The sequence below is a fragment of the Adelges cooleyi genome, unplaced genomic scaffold (assembly GCF_023614345.1).
Source record: "Adelges cooleyi isolate 19-005CV unplaced genomic scaffold, UGA_ACOO_1.1 ACOO_flye_CR_arks_rails_tigmint_CR_PRNA_376, whole genome shotgun sequence".
NCBI lineage: Eukaryota > Metazoa > Arthropoda > Insecta > Hemiptera > Adelgidae > Adelges > Adelges cooleyi.
The window spans coordinates 10,609,713-10,634,074 of NW_026096053.1; the positions used below are offsets into that span (position 1 = coordinate 10,609,713).

Here is a 24,362-nt window from a genome sequence, read left to right on the forward strand (position 1 = left end):
CTTTTTAACTTACCTAATTATCTTTCCAAATGACAGTTACGTTTGAAATTTAACTTTACTCATTTCAATATAAAAAGTTTAAACTAAGTAAAAAAGTCCCGAAAACAAAAATAAGTGGTTTTCCCGTCGAAAAATAATATTTTTCTCGAGTTTCTTAAATTGATTTCATGGCGTGTTCTATAAAGAAGCACTGTGACTAACTATAATTTTTTAAATGGTTATTGTTTGTATAAAATATTATGGAAACTTATAACTAAATTTATTTTTTTCAAAGTTGGATTTACTATTTTTTAAATTTGCTATACGTTAAAAAAAAAATAACTTTCCTTATTCTTGGTCGAGATATTAATAGAGGTAAGACTTAGATATTGAGCCCCCTGCCCCTCCCCCACCAATAACAAATCCGGGCTACACAGACTCTTCAGTGTTTTGATCGTTGAGAAATACTTGAAAAAATCCGTTAGATCTGTTTTTCTACGCTTGGTTTATTGAAAACTCAATCTCCGTTATGTGCAATATATACTATACAGCTGATAGCTGATAACGATGGGTATTTTAAAAACAATATTGCGTTTGAATAACATTTTGTAGCAAATCGAAACAATATAGTATTATTTTATACGAAATCGACGACACGTCCAATGTATAAAAACAGATTTTGTAAAATTGCTTTTATAAAACGCATATTATGTGATTCTGAACGATTTTCCACTCCGGTAGAGAACCGAGTAAGAGTAAGTTTAGGTACTCGCGTTTATCCTGACCGTCCGGCATATCTACTGCAGTACTTGCCCTGTGTTGTTTGCTTGGCAAGTAGCATATTATTAAGAGTTCCGAGTTTGCTTGCGTGTGTATACAACTGATGTGTAGGTGTGTAGAGGTACTCGGCGCGCGAAGACTGTAAAATCCGGCGATTTATCGTCCGACCTTTTTTACGGCCAGGTTGGCCGTGGGGTGGAAAACCACGATAAAATAGCTATAATATATAGTAGTGTGTGTTCGGGTAGGTAGTCGCTCAAAAACAAGGGGGAGGGGCCGTTGGCGAATAGAAGGTCTCTGTGGGGTTAAGGTACGTAGGTACGCGGCGCGAGCAGTATCCGAACAATAATTACTTACTCTCCGAACCAGGACGAAACAAGAAGGTACTTAAGAAACAAAAACGGCCGAGTTATCGAAAATTTACAATGATGATATCTCTCCGCCGAAAACTTGTTTGGTAAGTATATTATTCTTCATATATTCTAACGCGGCCGTGTATGAGGGTAGCGTGTTTACAAATAAAAATGTAGATTGTTAACCACGTTGTTTAAGTTGGGCGACGCGTTAAATTTACTAACAAACACCGGATATCCATTGATAACGTGATGGAATAAAAAGTCACTCCATCCATCAAGCTTAGCGGGCCTTTTAAGGCCCAATGCTGCCATCAAGATGGTTTCTTGACGAATTCGCTTCCGGGACGGGTCGTCAATCCGTCGCCGGAGAGGGGGATGGCGGTTCCTTTTTACCGGACGATTGCTCGCCCAGCAAACGGAGTGCCTGTGACCGGGTGTCGAACCGGCGACAGTGAGCGCTAACACACTGCCGCCTTACCCACTCGGCCACTCCTCCTCATGTCACTCTTGATACCTAATTCAAAAGAAAAATTGTGTCTAACAGCTATTGAACTGTGCTCACTCTAATGTACTAACAGTGTTCTTGAACCACTTGGACGCTTTTGTAAATATGTGATGAAATTATGTGTATAAGTTAACTGCTTGTAAAGATTCAATGTATAAAATACAGTTTTTGTCGCCGACGATGTGGTGTCACGCGTGCTAAGCGTTTTGAAATACTTTGACACATTTTCACGTCCTGACGCTATTAACACTAGCATAATACAAGGTGCGCGTTGACAGACATTATAAAACCGACTATTCAACATTGAAAAGCGTCCAAGACGAGTTAAATTATAGTGGTGAAGAACTCAAACAACATTTGATCGCTATTGGTCAACAATTTGTCAGAAGACATTATGAACGGCAATTGTTTACCGGTTGACCCAGATCAGCACAACTCGAGTAGTTATAAACTACTGTCTGTATACAATTGATTGGACGTCAGCTTCGTCAACCCTAAATTCCATTTTTTCCTAATAAAATTAATTGACTAGCGTTTTTGTTTAACTAGATAAAGATGCATTTTTAACAACCAAATTCCGACTTGATAGATCCGATTCTGAAAATCCTGGTGAATTTCAGAGTTGCAGTTTCTGGCGTATATAGTCGTACGTGTCTCTAGAGTATTTTAGTGTTCAGGCCATAAAAAAAAATAAAAAACTACAGTTTATGGGCAACTATATTATTTGGTCTACATTCATACATACAAAATTAGAGAAATAGTGAGAGGGGCGAGCGCCTGAAGTGTACAGTTTGTGTAAATATCACATGCGGGTTGACTAGTAATTATTTTGTCTATTCCGTACAACCCTCAGGGTTATTAGGATAGTTCTAGCTGACCTGCATACGTTTAGAAAGTTGTTTATGTAAATTGCAAACCACACTTCATGAAAATGCATATGAGATTCGGGATTTATGTATTTGCACTTTGATACAAACTGACTTTTGTTTTTGTTAGCTGTTATAACAAGCTGTACTCAAAAGTAAAAACAAATTTTGTCGTAAAATATTGAAGAAGTATTTGTTTCTGTCTATGCTAAGTTTTTCTATTGGTTACACAGTCAAAAATTTACATTATGAAAATTGTATACTATTAGAGTGTATTGGTATTGAGTATAGATTGTATAACAGCTTATATACTCATTGGTATTGGGCAACTCAGGAATGACTACGAGACTACATACATCATAACAGCATATTAATAAATCCCTAATTAAATATTATTCAACTCCTTGTATACCTAGTTATAGCAAGTATACTATAGCTAGTTAAAGCAATACAAACCGTTCCGCCTTCGCCAATATTACTAGCTACCCCATTAATGTTTTCGCAAACAAGGTCTCTAACAACTAAACACTAGTACTAGAAAATCTGTCGTTGGCTTAAGCACCCACTCTTCCTACTCATTTATTTATAGGTGGCATTACCATGATCTGATGACATCTATAAGTTTATTTGTATACCTTTAAGATTATTGTTAAGCTGTTGTTATTTTTCAATATTATAGAACAGCTTAAAAATAAAAATGTTGAAAAAAAACTAAACTTTAAACATTCACAAAAAAAATGTTTTTTCGCTCAACAAATATTGCCACGCTTAAGTACAGTTAATAATATTCTCTTCAACTTTTCTATGAAAATTTGGTGATTCTTGTACCATCACAGTCTCTGTAGTATTCACTCAAACCCTGTTTTACACTACAAATACGAGTGGGTACCGTCCTTTTAAGTGGAAACTAAACTGTGCCTCTGAAACTGCTAAGGACTATAATAATACTTCACTAAAAGGCCAGGTTGATAACTCGATTAATGGTATACTGCAATAGTCTAAAATTATAATAAAATATTTGGGCAATGCCTACATTTTCGTAATCAATACTTACGCTTTTAGAGCATATTATATTTTGTTCAATCTAAATAGAGTGTGATCTAAATAGATCTGCCAGAACTCTGTAATACATAACTTGTGAAAAGATGTCAAATCATCATAATATACAATATAACTTATATTGACAGTAGCCGTCAGATTCCTGGTTTTTTCCAATTTATTTTTCATGATAAAAATAAAAAAATTTCAGTCATGTCAAAATTGTAATTATTGTCAACACCTGCAACTGATCGTTTTTTTTCGCTCAAGAACACGCCTTACTCTTCGTAGAGTAATATCATTGAAGGTTGATTATTTTATTCGTAATTGAAAGAGAAAGACTACTTCTAAAGTCTGTAAGGACTTTCGGTGTTCAACAACTATACATCGTGGCTCTGTAACCAGAGTTTGAATACCAAAATTGTTTTTAGTTTGGTTAGTAACTTTAAAAATTGAAGATCTATGCAGAATGTAGAAGTTTTAGTCTTTTAAACCAGAAAAAAAATACTCTACATAGTTTATTCTTTGAAGCGTGGTCGTTTTTCTAGTAGAGTCATTTTTTTACAATGAAAATTACTTAAACTTTAAAAAATTATTGTACCTATCCGTTGAAAAATATACACACTGAAACTTCTGCTAGAGCCTAGAAGTTATAAAAACTGACTTGAAAAGAAATTCGACATGATTGAAATTGTCGTGAATAATTGTTTAGCAAATATTGTCTATACTTTACCACTGTATTAATGAAAACCATAAGGGTAACTTTGACAACATTTTATAGAAGAGTAAAATAAAAATCATACTATCTATAGTACTATCTATATAAACTATGAATATATTCGAATGGATGATGTTTTTTAGTTTTTATCAGCTTTTCCTACGAAAATTGAAAGAAAAGTGTAAGTATAGTTCGAATAATGTCAAAATTATTCAATTCTTTCTCAAGACGAGTAAACAACAGAAATAAAAGGGTAGAAAAATGTGTAATCGACAAAATTATGTATTACCAAAAACTCGTTAAGTCGTATCCTTTTGGTTCGGATCACTTCGCATTAGATAGAACAAGTCTGTTATCTAATCGTAGCTTTAATTGCAGTCAAAGTTACAATACGCGTTATCAGTTTGTTCGTAACGACATGGCTATTGTGTTGTTGTGTTCGTCTTACACGATACAGGATGTTCGTTTCGATTGGAAGTGTATAAGACACAGCCGATGTAACACACGTTTGTTAGGAAAACGAATTCAACCACGACCGAGTGTATTTATTTTTTCTCATAAACGTTTTAGCGTCCGATAAAATATAAACAATTGTTTACAAAACGGTATTGCGTGTGAATCGGTATTATAGTGATTAATAAAAAAAAAATGTTAAACGCTCGATTAACAAACAATTCGGCCAACTGTAATTGTACGGAACGAATCGGACAGATGGGTAGGAGAGGGTGAATTATACGCGTTATCTGCGACGTTATCCGCCTTGGAACACTTTAACTGATTAAAAACAATCAAAGTAGGTATTCACAGTAATAGCGATTTTGCCCGGCAACAATGGGGTGCCTAACACTGCAGAATGTGATGGCGGCGAACGACGCAACGGTGTGTTGAATAGCAGTGGAAACAAAACCCTGCGACCTGGCTGCACGATGGAAAAACTTCCGGTAAACAATGCCTTGGCGAAGAAGGGGATTTTCCGGCTAGCAGTCACTGCGGACCAGCACACTGTATAATAGAAGCCGATGTTTCCCAATAAAAGTGACGAAGTTGTTGGAGAAACAACCAAAAACGACCAACGGAAATCAATTTAGTGGCTATACGCTTTCGGGGAGAGACTTAACTGCACAGGATATATATATATATATATATATATATATACTTATAGCCAACGCCCCGCTTATACTTTCAAATCAATCTTGTAAGTTCAGCTGTCTACATCTGCTGTAATATTGTTCTTATGATGGCATGGCTACAATTATTATTATTATAGGCGCTAAGTGTTATTTTTATTAACCCGGCTAGTGAGAATTAATCGCACGATAATCAACAAAAAATACAACTACAGAGATTTTATAATCCGATGGCTTTCGCACGTAAGCCTTTCACATTGTGTTGTATTGACCATTTTGAATAATCGTACTTCGGGTGGATTTTATTTAATTTTCCCGTTGTTCTAATGTCTTTGTTAGCTGTTAAAGTTTCCTATTTTCATTCCGTCAATAATAATAATAATTACTGTTCGCCTTTCAACACAATTACAAATAAAAATTATATTGTATCTCTCAATACTCAAACAAAAGTTTTCAACGTTGGCCGAGCAACTTGCTCGACTACTTGCGTGTGTTAAGGTTAGCACTTATAAAGCCAGTGGAGAAAACAACTGTTTTGTACAATAAAGGTACAGCCAAACGTAACCATTTTTTTTATATAATTTACAACAATACATCTACGTATTTGTTGACTATTTGTACTAGGAAAAAAAAAGAGCTAACATAAGGCCGTCTTTCAAAAACATTTTGCTTGTACATCTTGTAGCTAATCAGCTAATAGCTATCATTATAAAAGATGATTATAAAATGTTGAAAAAAAAAAAATTGTCCTAAATACTACCATGTCGAGTACATTGTAAATTGGTTATTCTTTTTGTATTATAGGCTTACCTACTTTATCGTGTATTATTAATTTCCCGGTGGGTTCAATACTGCGTAATTCTGTCATACCATTTGGTGGCGAATGCGTAAATGACAGCACGACCCGAGGGAAATCAAAAGCCACTGGCTTTGCCGAACAATAGACACCGGTTACACCCTGTAGAATACTGGATCTTATTATTTAACTCACAAAACATATATATATGTATATTTATATATTATATCCAGACGTAATCCGATTTTCTTTGTTGCATCACAACGACACGGGTTTTCGCATCATAAGAAATACCGGTAGTGATAGCGAAACAGATGCTTCAAGTGTACTTATTCTCTATACCAATATACTAGAGTAAAAGATGAGTTCAACGCTAAAATAGACCATAAACAAATAGAGGGGCAAAAATGAATTTAGTAAACATTTGGAAATTACGGAAGAAAATCAAACGGCCAATGGAACAGTAAGCAAATGGAATGTAAGCAGTTGTTACATGATGATATATACCTAGACTAGACAAGATAGCGATATAAGTACCCTAAATGAAATTAAAGTAACGAATGATAGATGGCCCGAACACACAACACAAAGGGATTATAGAATGTCGTTCTAAAAAATATTTACTTGTTTTAATATCGACATCTAAAAATACGTTTTCTTTGGAAATTATAACGGCCGACCGTAGAAATAAAGAATGAATTTGCATGTTCTACATATTATTATTACATGTTTTAAAGTTAGTATGCAGCACTTCAAAGACCGTGTCTGACGTATACGACACGGGTGTGTGCGCGCGCATGTGTGCATCCTGGACGATTCCAGGAGGTCTCGGGAAGTTTGCGACGGCGGATATGGCGGCTTATAGGGATGGGATATATTATTATGGGCCACGACGAGATTGCAAAAGCGGCGGTACGTCGGTGGCCAAAAGTCGTACCTGCACCAAACTTTAATTGGATAGTTACACGAGTTTAAACTTCCCAAGCGAAATCATAAAGTTTGACCCGATGCAAAATGTTTGCATAACGACCTTACTTTGGAACGGCTCTGGTCAATTTTGGCCGTGTCAAATCGTCAGCGGCGTAAATCCCGGTGCCATGTTTTTATCTTAGCAGGCACACCCGCCGCTGTTACATATTTTGATGGAAGTTAACACGTCTAAGGTAAACGCTTTAGACGTTACCGCGTATCTGTACAGACACAAGTTTATCGACGGTGCAATTATTATTACAGCTGAAAATCGTCGCAACTATATAAGTACGTGGCCGACTACAATACACACATATTCAACGGAAGTTAAATTAGTTTTCAATATCACATAAACGGTTTAACAAATTAACTTGTACAAAATACATCTCATATTATTAATACGGTCCGTGCATTGTATAAAGCCCGTTTTATTAAAAACATGTGTTGGGCATACATATTAAATTGCAAATAATCACTGCAATCCGCTTAGTAGTTTAATTATTTCATTGTACGATCAAGAAGCGTAAAATAAAAGTATCATACATTTTTATAGTTTATTACAAATAAATAGATAGGTACATATTATAAAAAATGTTTTATTATTATCAATGTTGATTTATTGCTTCCTCGAAGTGGACGTTACGGTTTCTTGGAACAATTTTTTTCTCGAATTTTGGGATGAAAGTAAGATTAGAATATATAAAGTTACATACATCGAATTTTATACTTCGATTGTATCATATAGTTAAAAAAACAGAATCGTTCATTTCAAGGAAATGTAAAAAGTAATATAATTATAAAAAAAGTTTCGTTTTAATATATTACATTTTCAATAAAAATATTACAATTAAAGTTACAATACTAGAAAAAAGTGATTAATAATTTGTCTTGTGTCGGATTAAAATAGCAGCATTATACATTTATTTATGTTTACATTTTTATTCGGTTTAATCCGTTTTAACGTGATGACGTTATGTCAAATATTTTATACTTAACACGGCGCAATGCTATATTTCATGGCCATGTAAACGTCTTTTTGTGGCCTGCCTGAACATTAGTGACGACTGTTAGCGATAGATGAGCCTTAAACATTACCTACACGCAGCGCTTAAATTATTGTATTGTAGCTTTTCGTTTCAAAATTGTACCAATTCAGTTGTTTAAAAGCTAGACATATATAACAGCAATAGCCAAGTCAGAAAATCCAAAAAAAAAAACTCTGATGGGATTACTGCAGAGTACGGTTTTGGTCATGACACAGAGACGGTTTTATCTTTGACCACACGCTTTGATTGTTAAATCTAAGAGTACAATTCCTTTTGGACTTGTCCGCCTGCACGAGAATTACTGCTTTCGACGAAATTTAATTGGGGATGATCTTGTTAGGTCTTAGACGACAATCGGGAAAATCAACACCGTTGTCCGGGACCCTTTTATCCCTTCTACTACTTACCCTATGGCCATAATTAACGTCCTTTTGTCGACTTCTCTCCAAGTTTTTGGTAGACACGAGGCGAATGTGTAGGTACCTAAACGAATCGACGAACGAACGGGTTCAAAACGCATCGGTGTACGTTTAAGACCCCGGGACAAGCCGACTTCCTTTATACACAGGTACACGGTAATCAGATTCTCCGAGTACCCACAATGATCAATGCGACCCCCGCTGATCGTGGCGAAATTATATGCTACGTTGACGATATAATATTGTTTCTAGGTTTTGTTTGTTTTTAATTATTTTAGTTTTCGTTCATGATCTATAATAATGTTTTTGATGTTTCATTAGTCTATAAAAGTGTGAAGCTGAAACGGCCGGTCTTAATTACTGGCTTAGCCACTGTGTGTGATCCATCGCGTCCGTGTGTGTACAGGCAAAAACGTATTCGCACGCTTAACGAAAATACATGTTATCTATTTATATATATATAATATATTTGATAATTTTAATATTAGCCCTTCGTATGTTTTGCGCACGCTTATAGAGTCGTTATTCATGCTATAATCCCTTCGAATACAGCCGATTGAATGGGATATCCTGACTATTTTTGTGGATAAAAAAATATATATAAATAAACCTTCCGTCCGGGTATTACTAAAATGCAACCGATATGTTTGATTAATGGTAGTCGCAAATAAAATATACTATTGCTTCGTCGGTGTTTTTTTTTTTTGCAGTCGGTTAATATTATATTTATTAATAAACACACAATAATATAGTGCAATAATAATTGTAGTTATATGTACTCATCAAGGATTATTATTTACAACCATGAACGAAACACACAACTGATTGAAGGTTTGAGTGACATCATAACATGTGCTGTATTACGACGGTTGGAATGTATTTGCATTATTTTTTAAGTTTATTATAGTATCATAGCTGTTGACAATACCGAGTTATGCAAACAGTGGCGTGTTCTGCGTTTTCAATGGGAGGGGATGAAGTTTATACTTAAGGCGCATCCTATGAAACTAGAGCCCTCCTTACCAAATTATTTTTCATTCGACTATAATATTAACTATTGATCGTGGATTTGTTCTAAAATAAGTACATATGTTTGTTTTTTATTTAGTTGACTAGCAATTTGTGAAAACGATATCGTTAGCAGAACTTTTGGGTTAGTTAACATTGTTTTGCACCGTAGTTTAGTTCTGATGACACTATGTATTTCAAACCACACTGGCTTGTATTTTTACATGATTGTGGAACGATTGTACTTGATTATACACTAAGGGCTAATTATTCGCAATAAATTTTAAAACTGATTTTTTAGCGATTTGGTATTTCCCTTTATAATTGGATTCTACGAAGGTATAGTGAGAGAAGGTCAATTTTATGTTTTTTTTTTTTTAATTTGGTTTTGTGCAAATACAATATGTTCGCGGATTCGTTGATTTATCTATTCGAATTTTTTTCGAGGTGATTTTTGTTCGGATTTGTTGTTACTGTGATCAGATATCTACTTACAATCAGAAAACCAAATGAATATACATATGTATGTATATTGTATGTCTATGTAGTTTTATATAATATTTCATGTATTATATTTTAATGTAAATGTTTTTAATATTTATTTAACGCAAGTTTATGTTACTATACGTGAATCGTTAAAAAAACATAAACGTTTTACATCATGAATCATTCTGTAGATTTTAACTCTGGTTCCGTAAATTCGACCTCTGCAAACGTTAGGCTATGCATATAAATGTGCATTTAATGTGATTGTATAAACCACAGTGTAGAACTGTCCCAAAGAAATGTATATCTTAATAAAATTCTAAGATCACGTTTTCTCAATCTCATGTATTATATGAGACTGTACTACAAAAAACATTTTGTCGATTGTAGCCGAATAGTTTGATACATTTAAGTCACTTAATGGTTTCTTAGATAATTTATTACTATAATATTATACATTGATACCTATTTAAATTTGTTTATTGTGTGTAAAAAAAAAATGCTTTGAAACTAAGCACGTGACGACCCGTAGTTAAGACAGTTGATAATTATGAAACCGTTACGTGATCCATCAAAGTGTAGATCTCTTATTTGTTGTCCATTTATAGTAAAGTAAAATATTGTTAGCTTATAAAGTAATCCAATATAAAATCTATTCAACTTCTTTGGTTTTATCCAACAGCAAGTCGATTATGTGCATTTCAATAAACTTCAGTGATTTTAGTTTTTATACTGTTATTCAACACCTTAATATAATTCTTTAAATTGTTCAAATAATGCTTTGTTTCAAAAAAACAACGGGAGTCTTAATTGACCATTAAAACCCTAATGAACACTTTATGCACTACTAATATATTCATAAGGGACTTTTTTTTTAACCAAAAGTAGCAGAGTTTTTTTTATGTTTACCATAACTTTTCTTTCGATATAAATTAAGTCAATATCAAATAAGAAATCAGTTTTATTTAAAAAAAAAAGAAAAGGATATTAACAAAGTTTTTAATCATCAGAGAGTCGATTTGTTTTTTATTGACCTCAACTACACAATTAAAATTAAAGAGGCATTTGATTTGTGGTTCTTAATTAAAAAAACGTCTGAAAAATTTTTGCTCAAGAAGATTAATTTAATAATGTAAAGTCCTATATTTGTCCTTATTTTTATGTCGAATCAAGATTATAATATTTTATTATTATCGAATCATTTTAGTTAACAAAAAGTATCCTATATTGTTTAGTGTCAAACGATATATCTTGTACTTATTTTGATGTAAACAAAATGAATAACATAATTTTGTTACAGACAATTTTATTTGAATATGGTTTTACATAAACTTTATACTTGGATATAACAATACACATTTAATAATATTATGATACATTCTTTAAAAAAGATTTAAGGATATGAAAGGAAATCTCTAAAGGAATTTGATATTATGGACAATGCTTAGTGGGTAGAACGCGAAATCTTTTCGGAGTTGGAATTTTTTGTATATTTTTTGTAATTTGTTTGAGAATTTTTATAGTTTTTTTTTTTTTTAATATAATGTAGTTGAGTTTTGAGCTCAAAATTAAAGGAAGTGGAGTGGAATACGATCTAATTATATCAATAAGACCGTTAAGGAATTCGTTAAATATTTTTGCAGATTGGTCGATTATTCTTTACACTAAAATATGCAAACTAAACATTTTGATAATATTTGTATTAAACAAAAAATATATGCATACATAATATATTATGTGAACATTCTTATGTAAATGGTAATAGTTTTAGTGTAATATTATGTACATTAAATTGTTGATGCGTGCATTATGTGATGATACGTTTGATCGTTAAAACAAACATGAGGCAGTGATAGTCATTAAAATATCGCATTTGAAATATTTATTTTCTCTCAATTTGAGGACAGCTGAGCAGGTAATAATATACAGGGACCCGCAGTCCATTAGTGCAAAGTGCAAATGCGATATTTGTTATGCCGTATAACCGCTACGCGGAACGGCTGACATATTAAATATATTATTTTGGACAACCCAAATTCATAGCGGTGTACAATATATTTTAATAACATCTAAGAATCTCTCTTGGCCCGCAAAGGTTAACCGCGCAAGTTTTTTATGTATGATAATCTAAATAAAACTGTGGGATACTCGCCAACTGCGGTACTGCCCGGCGACTTGATAAAAACAAAATATGTAGATTAACACTTTATACATAATTTTGTGAACAAAGAAAAAAATGCAAAGATACCGCGTAATGGCTGGTGTATAATATGCAAAAGTTTAACAGGTACACTACAAATGAACACGCATGTTTATGCATGATGTTTTTGAGCTTTAAAATCTTGAAAAAAGAAGCCATTAGTGTAATATTTTCCTTCGTGCATTCGTTTTTCCTTTAAAAAAAAAAATCATATCCTGCAAAAAGCTACAAAAGTTTTAAACCTTTTCTGCCGCAAAAGAATCGTGCTGAATGCTTGTCAGGGATTTCGGGGGAAAATACATATTACAGTTGTTTTTCATAACGATTTTCTTACTGTATGTTGCCTCGAGTTTTATTTTTATCTTATACTATTCTTATGCGAGCTGTTGTGTAGCGTGCGCTAGTTTATTATGAAAAATAGTGTTAATAATCGCAAGCAAATGAACACCGTGAATGGAAAATACGATTTATCATTTTAATTGGCGGACAAACGCTTTTGTAACACTATTAACATTTCACACGGCCAAATATATTGTTATCAATGAGATGTTTTATAATAATAAAATATTTTTACATCGTGTTTTGACTGAAAATCAAATTGTTTTTTATATACAATTCATTATGATTTCATAACAATTCCTAACACATTTAAATTGTTTTTAACGTTAGGAAATATTCAGTTACATATTATTAGTGTTGTAAATAGTTTATTTCTTGTCAAATTATAATTTTTGCTGCTGCAGGATAAATACAGCAGGATTTAATTATAATTGTTGGTAGTTCACTATTCCTAATGGTTTTTTGGTAACATAATATATATATTGTAGGTATAGTTTCTTGGAAATAAAATAATAATTTGTGTAAACAAACTTTAAAAAAAAAAAAATGTGATTCCAATAGATTATACTTTGTACAATAGTTAATAAATTAATAGATTTATAAGTTAAATGAATATTTCTATACATAATAAAATAAAACAAATATTCGCCTTACAATATTACAGTTGCCATTCTAAATGTATTTAAACCGTTTGTTTAAGTATAGTTTATTTATATTTATATATACAATATGCTTGTATATCCTCAATATTCTAGTGCTATCATATAACTATTTTTAATGTGCTTTTGAGTAATTGTAACTAAAAATAAGTTTAACTCGTTGAACCTAATTTGTCAGTGGTATATTCAAATTTTGGAAATGTTGGCTGACACTTAGCCATGTACTCTTAAATGTGCAGCTTGGGTGTATATTTGTTATCAGATAAATTTGACAATTGAACGTTCAAAATAACTGATACTATAGTATACGAAGTACGTAAAACCTAAAAAAAAAAATTGTTTAAAACTATTAAGTAAGGTTTGATTAGGTTATGTAGGCAGCAAAAATCAAATTTCAAGTACTCTTATTACACCTGTAAACTTACACTTAAGAAAAACTCTAAATTAAGTATTTTTGTCGGCGTTGCTTTGATCTTAACCTGATTTGCATTATTCAATTTCATTGCTAAAAGTATGAGATTTCTAAAGCGATTATTCATTGCCGTCCAGTCACAACTGTACAAACCAAAATTGACACTGTCTCTCTGAAACCATGTGATATTATAAATTAATGCAAATATATTTGTTCGTAAAATTAAGTTGAATTACATTTTCATTCACGAGGCCTAGAAAATATGTGTACAAGAAGAACTGAGAACCGAAGAAGATAAAACATGCAATGAATACCAATACATTTGAATAATTAATCGAATGAGTTATCATTTGCTAAAAATAAAAACAATATTATATTTTATCATTCTATCGCGTTAATATAGTACTATACCATTGAAATGATATAAGAACTTGTTATGAGTGAACCGGAAGAAGCGGCGACTTGAAGTAGTACAATAAGACGAACTATGGAACAGAACTGTTTCATATACCTACAAAAAGAAACACATTATGGTTTGATTATTTTAGTGACCGAGAAGACGAATATTGTGCTTATACTTTGAAAACTACCCATTTATTAGTTATACTAATTAGGTATAACATTGGTCTACATTTTTAAAATTAAAATAAATATTATAATAAAATTTGTTTAATATTTGTTATCAAGCATAACCATAAGCATCGTATAAGCATATTTAGACAAAAACTAAAACAAAGCGAACAACCTAACAATTTCAATAAAATGATTCGAATAAATTACAGAGTTAAAATTACACGTCGAAAAATGTTCATCACTGCATTCAAGTAATGTTACAGCCTTAGAACTTGGGAACATTTTTTTATTCATACTATCACCAAAGATTTAATTGCATTATAATTATTTTATTTTTATTTTTAAGGTGCCACGCACAACATCTAAAGTCTAATTTGAATTCTGATCAAAACACACTACAAACATCTACACAACAAAAAAATACTGAATTTTGTTTCAAATTTGTTATTGCAAAAGTGAAAAGAATTGTTTTAATGTAAGTTATTGTAAGCTTACAAATTAACTTTTTGAAAATCCGATATGATTATTTTCATGTTTTCGTACATTTCGCTTTGTCCAACTGAACGCAAAAAAACAAAAAAAAATCATAAATTGAAATTATTAATATATTTTTTTAAATTGGTCATACAGTTTAATATGTTTATGCAAACTTCACTAGCTAATTTGTCAGTGTTTTATGGAAATGTCACTTACTCTGTTCATCAGCTTTGTGTCCAAACGTCATCAGTCTAGACGTTATGGTCTCGTATTGGTTGGCTATTGTCCAACACAATGACAAGTAGAACACATCAAATGTAGCGTAGAACAATGTAAGCAATACGCCAAAACATACTTCGTTAAGGTAAATGAAGTAATAATACTTGCTGTAGGATTGTTCGCAAATTGGATAATACATGTTTATAACATTTAACCGTGTAAAGCCGTCCGAAGTCGTAACGCCTGACGACATTGCGTACAAATTATAAATGATGGGCGACACTATCCATACGCATACGGTTATACTTAAGAAATAAACGTAGTACCGAATGAATTTGTTGGTTAGATTTTTGCTTTGGGAAATCGCTTTGGTTTCCGATAATCGACAGTGGTCGCTAGTTAAAAAATCCACACACACTATGTCCAAGATTTTCGAAATTTGTTCGGCCTCAACAATCATGGTGGTGATTTTCGCCATAGCGATTAGATAGTTAAAGTAAATCAGTAATATTTGACACAGCCGGTCGTTTTTGATATTATTATGCTGGAAAAGTATATTATACGCGAGACCGAATGCACTGTACACGAATATTAGAACCGTGTACGAAACTACAATAACATTAACGTATGACTTGTTTTTAATTAGTGACATAATCAAACCAAACAGTTTAAAGAATCCGTTGTCGAATGCCACTTTTCTACCGTTCAATACGTCGTCCATGTTTGTTTTATGTTTTGATCACCTGAAATTAGGTTTCAATTAATAATTAAACAATATAATATAATAATTGTACCCATTCCTTGGAATAAACAACCTACATTTTTTAAAGTACCGACTAATTATTATATTTGTTAATCTTCATTGTAATTCTGTTATGTATTTTTTATAACAGTATACGTGAATAATAACAAAGTTTAAATATGATATATAATACTATAACTGTGTTATTCTGTTTATCGTACTCACTGACCTGGTATATGTATTTATATTGTATTTCAACTCAAAAATATTGATAATCTTCAATTTTGTAGCTGATGGCTATTTTTGTTGGCTTTATTAGTACACTCTTTAGAGACCTTCATCAGAGAACGACTGATACGTTAAATGAACACAGTTAACCTATCTTTTCGGCCTATAAAAAATGTAAGTAACACTAGTGGTTATAAATATAGTAAAGAAATTAAAGAGTTATAAAATTAAATAAAACGATTTTGTGATCAAGGGTTTAATTAAATATGCATTTTATTTCTTTACCATCCTTCGGGGTTATTATTTAAAAAAAAAAAATACAGGAGATTTGTATCTATTATGCATGTATATACTGTAAATTACTATTAATTAACACAATTAGTGGAAAAATTCGCAGAAAAAAAAAACTATATTAATTATAGCCATCCATATTAAACTATGTTACTGTTATAGATATCGACAACTGCTGCTTATTTATTCATAACTCTTCGTCGGACAATCATTAATTTTAAATCACGTGATATCAGAGCGTTCTCGAATTAAAACGTTTACACATTAATATTTAGAAATACAAATTACAAATGTAATATTTTATAATATTTGTTTGACGGTTTGAAAAATAGTTCATTAACAATTTTTAAATTATTTATATTTAAGAAACATTTGTGTTATTAATTTTTTATTTAATTTCAGAGAAAAATGTAAAAATCTATTGACAATATTAAAAATAAAATTAAGATAAGTACTGTAACGAATTCTACAATGTACGACTAAATCATAATATTATATATTGTACAACAATTCTGAATTCAATTTAAGTGTTTACCTATAAGTGATCAAATTAAACGTCTACTCCGCACCGAAGACAATAGAAATATTATTTTAACAAAAGATCATTTATTAAAAATTGTAAATTATACTTGTGATGTATTAGAGAAAAAAAAATCAAGTTTATTACAAGTTTATAATATCACAAAACATTGCGGTTGTATTGTAAAAAGTAGTTTTAAAACATTTTTATCACAAACATAACTTTAGAAATGGTTATTGGATTCTTATAATATGCGATAATTACGACACATTGGATGAAGGAAACCATAATCTATTTTGTCTTCTTTTCATCTGGTTATGTTTGAGAAAATCATCTTAACCGGTCGAAATATTCTACCTTTGCCTATTTTGTTTAATAAAATAGATTACTCTTTTAGTTTCTGTTATTGTATTTTTTAAATGTTTTGATTGTTATTTAAGTAAAAAATATCACATTTGTTATGAAATAAATGCCATTTTTTTTGCTATTTATCATACAAATAACATTCACAAAATGCAACGTGTAAAAACAATAGAGATCGTCGTTTTTCTTATTTTTGTGTTAAGCGTCTTTCTATACTATTGTGAGCTGTCATTACTGATCACCTTGTAGTTTCCGTAGTCCTGTACTGGCGACTAATCTACATTTTAGAACACTCTGGAGACTGTAGATTTTATTTGTTTACAACCTATATATGTGTATATATTATACACGTTGGTTGAACGATATTGGCTAGAGAGGGTTCAGAGGTATTAACAAGCGTACGTACGGATCTAGGTAAATAATAGTAATATACAATATTATTAATTTAAGCTTGCCGTTTCCGTTCCATTGCATTAGGTTGCATCTGCACTGTTGAACAGATGGAATAGAATGTTGTTGTAACAAATGAAGTTTTTGTAACACGGCGATCTAGTTAGGCAATATCGATACGTGCACGTATGCACGTATATACTATCCATTTTCAGCTACATCCGGTTTGCAGTTATACGTTCGGCGAGTACCCTGACAACTGATTTTATAATAATTGTGTTTACCGTTATACGTTCTTGTGTACGAATTCGTCGTATATGTAAAAATAAAAGACGAGAAATCGCTAAAAACCCCTTGAAAATTCAACTTTCCTTTGTCATAATAGTTGTTACACACCCGGTTTTCCCCACCCTTTTACTAAAATATACGGTTCGTCCCCCAATTCTTCGGGGTTTTTATGATGTGTATTTTTTTCTTCCGTCCATACAACAAACTTACTTAATTGACTCGTGGTCCAGCCGTGTGCTTTCTCACATCGGTCGATTACCAGATTTTGACATTCTGGCCACCAAATTGCTATAGAACGCTCTTATAATTGACTGCGCGGTAATCTCGGCTTTGGGTTTACACTATAACCTTCTTCTGGCCGGTAGCGATAAGGACGGCCAACGACTCTGGCAGCTAACGCGAAACGGACGCGGTCACCGGCCGGTCGACCCTTGAAGTCATCCCCCTACTCACCCCCAAAGGTAAACCGGACCTGCTTTGGCCAATGTCCACGACCGCCTTGGAAGAGCCTGATCTCGGACGGGTGTACGTGGGTTGTGGGGAGGGCGGGAAAGGGGGGGGGGTGAAGTGGAGAAGGCGATGAGGGAGTGGAGAGTGGTTGATGTAAGCCTTAAACCTACGGTGATAATATCCGGTGATGAATACCGGTGTGCGCGCGGCCGGAAAGTTGATAATTAACGGCCAGCCCGCATTGGACGAGGCGGCGACGTCGGGTGAGGCACGCGCGCGCCCTACGACAGTGGCCAACGCCGGTGATGGTGGCGCGGCGTCTGTACGCGTTCGGCGGGAATCAGTCGGCGGTACGCGCGCACGGTAACGAGTTCGGTGAACACTGCTCGGCTTTGGTCGCCCGTCCCATTAACGCGTGTGTCACGAGTCGCGTGGTATCATCGTTATCGGTGTGCTTCGACCGTGTACTCGCGATATCCGCTTGGAGTTCGGATCTGCAGTACTTTAATACCGGTTGGCGTCCGGCGGGCGCGATGACGTCGCACGCAGGCGGCGTGCCCGTTGGACCGGACGCGGCCGGCGCGCCGTCAACACCCGCGGTCACTTCGACGCCGGCGATTACGGTTCCAGGCACGGCGTTGCACACGTGACGCGGTCGAAGCGTCGACGAGTGGTGCGTTACGGCCACGACGGTGGCGGCGGCGACTTTGCCGGTGCTGTTGGTGGACAACGCGTGACCGCGGCCGCCGTGTCTTCGGTGTGATGCTACTACCCAACGACACCGGCGTGTACGACGGCGGCGCGGGTGACAATTACACCGGTGACTATTTTAACTGCACCGGTGTTGACAATTATTACAACAATTGTACCTCGCCGCCGTTGGAAGACGAGATCGTGAAAAACTATTGGGCTCTGGCGTTGGTCGTGTTCCCCATACTCACCTTGTTCGGCAACGTACTGGTTATAATCAGCGTCTGCCGCGAACGGGCCCTGCAATCCGTCACCAACTACTTTATCGTCAGCCTGGCCTTAGCTGACCTCTTGGTAGCCCTAGTGGTCATGCCGTTTGCCGTCTACGTGCTGGTGAGTGAAAAAGCTGCATTTTACACAACCGGCATTTCGTTAAAATCAACACATTCCTGTGTTTGAACTTTTAAAAAAGTCTATTCCAGACATCTTTGAAAATTAATTGGACAAAGCTATTGAATGATATCGTATCCATTTTCCAAAACAACCCCTCTTATCACAATTAAATATGTCATAATATACACGGTGTAAATTTACCAGATGTTGTATAGATATATAGATATATATATATAGACATATCACATGGGTATAGGGGCATTATGCTTTATCTCATCCCCGATATACTGGTGATAATCATAAATGATCTAAAATATTGCGGCTATGTTTCGTTCCGCAAGATGTCGGTTACCAGGTTTTTTTTTGGTTGTTATCAAATTTATTTCTAGTTGAATTTAAACAATTTCATAATTTACGAGGTTATAAAGAAAATAGCCCTAAATTTATTTCGAAAACGTACGGTAAAAATCCGTTTTCATTATGATATCTACCAGTATGTATTATTACACTACATACTGTTGTCGACTAATCGGTACATGCCAAAAGCAACAGCTGTGAATGTAACGAAAAAAAAAAAAAATTAAAACAACCCCAACAGCTCTCCGCTCAGCATGCACCACGTCCTTTTGGAGATTTTGACCCTTGCGTGTCCATACATACATAACTCGAGCAGAGCACACAGGTGAAAACAATAATACCATAGCGGTAATAACATACCCATCGATTTCAATGTGTACACGAAAATGTTTTTTTTTGTTTTTGTTGGTTTGTGGTAATTCCCATTTCGGATGGAATAATGATTATGAAAATGTTTTTAAAAAAATATGTAAAAAACAAACATGCCTCTAGCAAATTTTTACACTCCTCTACAAAAATGAACGCTAAAACTGACATGTTCACGTGCGACCGTAAACTCTGCTGATCTATATTGTAGCTTAAATCACTTATTATATTGAAGTCAACTTGAACATAACCCGTTCATAGTTTAGTTAGCAGTTTGCACTAAATAACAGCTAAGCTGTTCCCAAAAAATGATTTATATGAAATACCGCCGTTCAGTAATCGCATTTGTATTTTTGTTTTGTGGCCATACATAGGAAACATTTCAATGTCTTTTCATGAATACATATTTTATTTATCTAACCACTAATAGATTAACCAAGAAACTGAAGCGTTGTTGTTGTTTTTTTTTTTTGTACATTTTGCAGCTGTATTCAAGTATACGAAAAATCAACAGATTTCTCTTTCGCCTCACTTTTATTACACGTCAGAATTATTATAGGTTAGCACGTGAAAAATAAATAAAAGCTAATTCTTCTGTGTGACGATTTGAGGCGTTTCTAATATTATGTAATTGAGTAAGTAAAAGTTATCTTAAAAGAAAATCCGGGGTTTTTTTACCGAGAAAATAGTTTTCGGTTAGCGACAGACTCATAAGAAGCAAATATACACTCCACACATATACGTGTGTGTAATGGGAATGGAGAATTTCGACTTTTATTACTCATAAAAAAACCCGACAGGTAGTAATCGTTGCTCCTGTTGATGGTGCAAATCCCAAATGTCACGTTAAAGTCATTCGACGATTGTTTTCAGCAGTGCCAACGAGTCCAGGAAGGAGTTAATTTAAAACCACCGAAGTACGATTCTCGGTATAAAAACGGACGAGAGAAAAAAAAAATAGAAAACCGAATTAGAAATTGAAAACTAACGACCGGTGGCGACACCACGTTTAACAGCCCATAGCGCTATGGCAATAATCACAGGATAAACAAAAAAAATCCAGTATTTCTTTATTTTGTAATGTATACTATATGTATACCAGGTTAGGTACCATATCATACAAACGAGTGTCAGATCGACGGGTAAACAGTGTACTATAAAATCCTTGACGGTCTCTGCCGAATTTGCCGTAGACCGTGTATGCACACCGTTAGAAGTCAAACCAACTTTGATCGCGACAATAATTATTATGATATTATTTCCCTAAGCACTTTCCCCAGACTAGGGGATTAGGGAGTTGGTTGGCTTACCGCACAGCTTAGACGGATACCAAATCTCTTAAACCCGTCTTCGGGCTCTGTCTCGTCTTAGCGAGAGTGCAGTGTAGTGTACAGTGTATAGCTATAGTTATAGCTGTGAGTAATGTGCTGCTGAACGATGGATGCACAAAAATCATATAACATAAACGCCACCCGATATACTCTACTTAAGCTAAAATAACTACCCCTCGCCCTGGCCGACCGTCGGATGCATCCAACATTTTATGGAACACACACACAGACAAACAATAGCTATTAAATTTTAATAAGTCAACGCGAAACGCAAACACAGCTGCGACGAAGATTATAAAGGTAATCTATCTATATATATATGTATACATATAGAATATATATATATATAGGTTTGGTCGGCTAATAGCGGCCACTTTACATTTTGAATGGGTTGATCGTGTATATACGTTTCCCGATTGGGTTTAGGATTTTGACGAACTTGTTGATCAAACGTGGCTAATAATTTAAAATGGGGGGGGGGGTGGCAAATTAGGGTCGAGCGAGAGAACGATGTACTGCAATTTTGACCGTCTAAAATTATACCGCAGTGTGGGTGGAAAATGGTTATTTTACACAACCAACGCACGGTATATAAGAACTACATTATTATATGTACTGTAATTATTATTATCAGGTGTATATCCCAATTGCCACACGGGTCGTTGTGCAGTAGCAATGTTGAAACAGCATAAAATATATTTATATTTAATATGATATAAATATAAATAAATATATAATAATGTATATTTATATTTAATATATATTAATATGAGAAATGATACAAGTTGGTATATTAACTACGCATAACCGACGTAGTGATGATAGTATTATAATAAAAATATAATAGTTCTTTTTGTTATAGTAATAACAAAGAAGAGTCCATAAATACAGGATATAAAATAATAACCAAGTATTTTGATTTTTTTTTAAATAAAAAATTGTTGTTGTACCAGTAACGTTTGTTTTCGATGAAATTGCAATAAACATTTTATAATATCCGTTTTTTTAAACAATATTGACTTTTGATTCTCAAGCTACAGACGATGATGTATTCGTGGTTCATAAGAATACATTAGTGGTGGATTTACACTTTAGAAAAATGTCCACGGTGTTCTCCTTTACGATACTAAATAAATACACAGTCGCGTCCCAAAGGAATAATACAATGCACACAAGTCTAAAAAAATATTTCAAAAATAAATTTGATAGGTCTTCTGGCATTTGAGTTTAGATCGGCTGTTATGTTAATGAAAAATAAACAAAGTTGAAAGCTAGTAAATCAGATTACCCTTAAACATCCGCTGTATGTTGGCACGCATTTTTGAAATAGCTAAATATGATGTAATTTAATACATAAATCTGAGAAATATTTTATTTTATCAAAGTACCTTATTGAACGCAACAAAAAAATGTTTTTCGTTTTAACTTCAATATTTGCAAGTCATTTGTTCGACACACACCGCATTTTTTTTCAGTAGCACTTAACGCTGAACAAAAATCATAAAACATATTGTAAATTTCCCCTTTTTCTTTTCCTTCTCAGCGTCTACTAGCTACAGATGTGTGATCGATAAACGGTGGAAAGCACTATGAAAAAGTTATGACATCATTTTTTTGCTATTTTTGTTCCATAGATAGTTGTTACTATATTATGTAGCCCACTTCTGTGAGATTTAATGAAATCCCAACCGACTCATTGTTATTAAGTTTGAAAATAACGACGAAGCTTTACTTCTAGAGCCGTTGCCAAAAATTTCACATAAATACAATTAAACGATATCATTTAGATATTTGGAATAATTAAAAAAAAAAAAAAAAAAATTATCCACTGCTAATATCTGTTTGTGTTTAATTTAAAATTATAAATTTAAAAAAAATGTACATTCCTCATGGTCTTGACATTAAAACATATTTAATGAATTTTCATTGTTGCCTAGTAGCACCGGAGGTCCACATGAGCTACAAAGGAAATCATATCCGACTCCGTTTGAACTTACTTTGCGAATGTCCCCAATAAGGGAGTTCCCTCTAGGTGAGTTCCATTAACGGACTCCAGGCGATGCCAATTTATCGACTACCCATGTTACTTCCGTATACGACAAGAAACGCAAAAGGTATAATTGGCCAAAGACTGAAATGCTGGATTCAAACTCAATACTTACTACCTACGCCCTTATCTACCAGGACGCTACTACTCTTGAAGCACACCTTATTTTTTTTTAGCGAATCGTCACCGGAAGTCATTGAAGAGCGCCGTCGATGGCATGAGGGTCTGAGGCTGCAGGCTCAAGGAGGGAGGGTTAACGGAGCCAAACTGAACCTATACTTAGGAGACCCGAAAGGATTTGCCAAAGGCCCGCAAAAAATAAATATAGAATGGTCTAAAAACCCGTGGAACGACACTGTTATTGTTTTTGAAGTTTAGTGGGAGACTCCACTATATTGAATTCCTCGGGCTCGAACTAGGGTTGATGCGAATTCCAATCTACTTCGTTATTGCTTTCATTATTACATCCAATACTGAAACGGACCTAACCCCAACATTGTATTCAACCTCGTTTTTAAACGGAGTGTAACAAACATAAACGTCCTAATCTAAAAATAATGTATTTTTAGAAATCATTTCAAAAATATTGTCCATTAAAGAAACGGTTGTACATTTAGGTACAATGTTTTCCACCATTGCTTAACATCGTTTAATACTGTCGTTTATTGTTCTGTTTATATATGTATATATACCAGTTCACTACAATCCGTTTGAGCGAATTTTCGTATTTCATAGTAGGTATAACGGAAATAACAACAATTGAATATTTTATTTCAATTTCTTTCATTACGAGAGCAGCGTCTGTTTTTGAATAGAGTAAAACGTTGAAAATATAAAATTTACTAAGAAAAGAAAACGAGGAAATAATATATTTGTCAGTAAAAAAAAAAACCAACATTCCCCCTACTCCGTGTAACAACGTTTGAAAGAAAAC

The 24,362-nt window shown here is 33.7% G+C and overlaps 1 protein-coding gene across 1 annotated transcript in view; it reads left to right on the forward strand.

The window, feature by feature from the left end:
* Positions 1–18,989: 18,989 nt before the first annotated feature.
* Positions 18,990–24,362, forward strand: part of LOC126840869 (dopamine D2-like receptor) — a 158,601-nt gene continuing 153,228 nt past the window's right edge. The window contains exon 1 of the mRNA XM_050576853.1: positions 18,990–19,327. Within this exon, the coding sequence (XP_050432810.1) occupies positions 19,007–19,327 (321 nt within the window). The 5' untranslated portion in view covers positions 18,990–19,006. The remainder of the gene's footprint in view (positions 19,328–24,362) is intronic.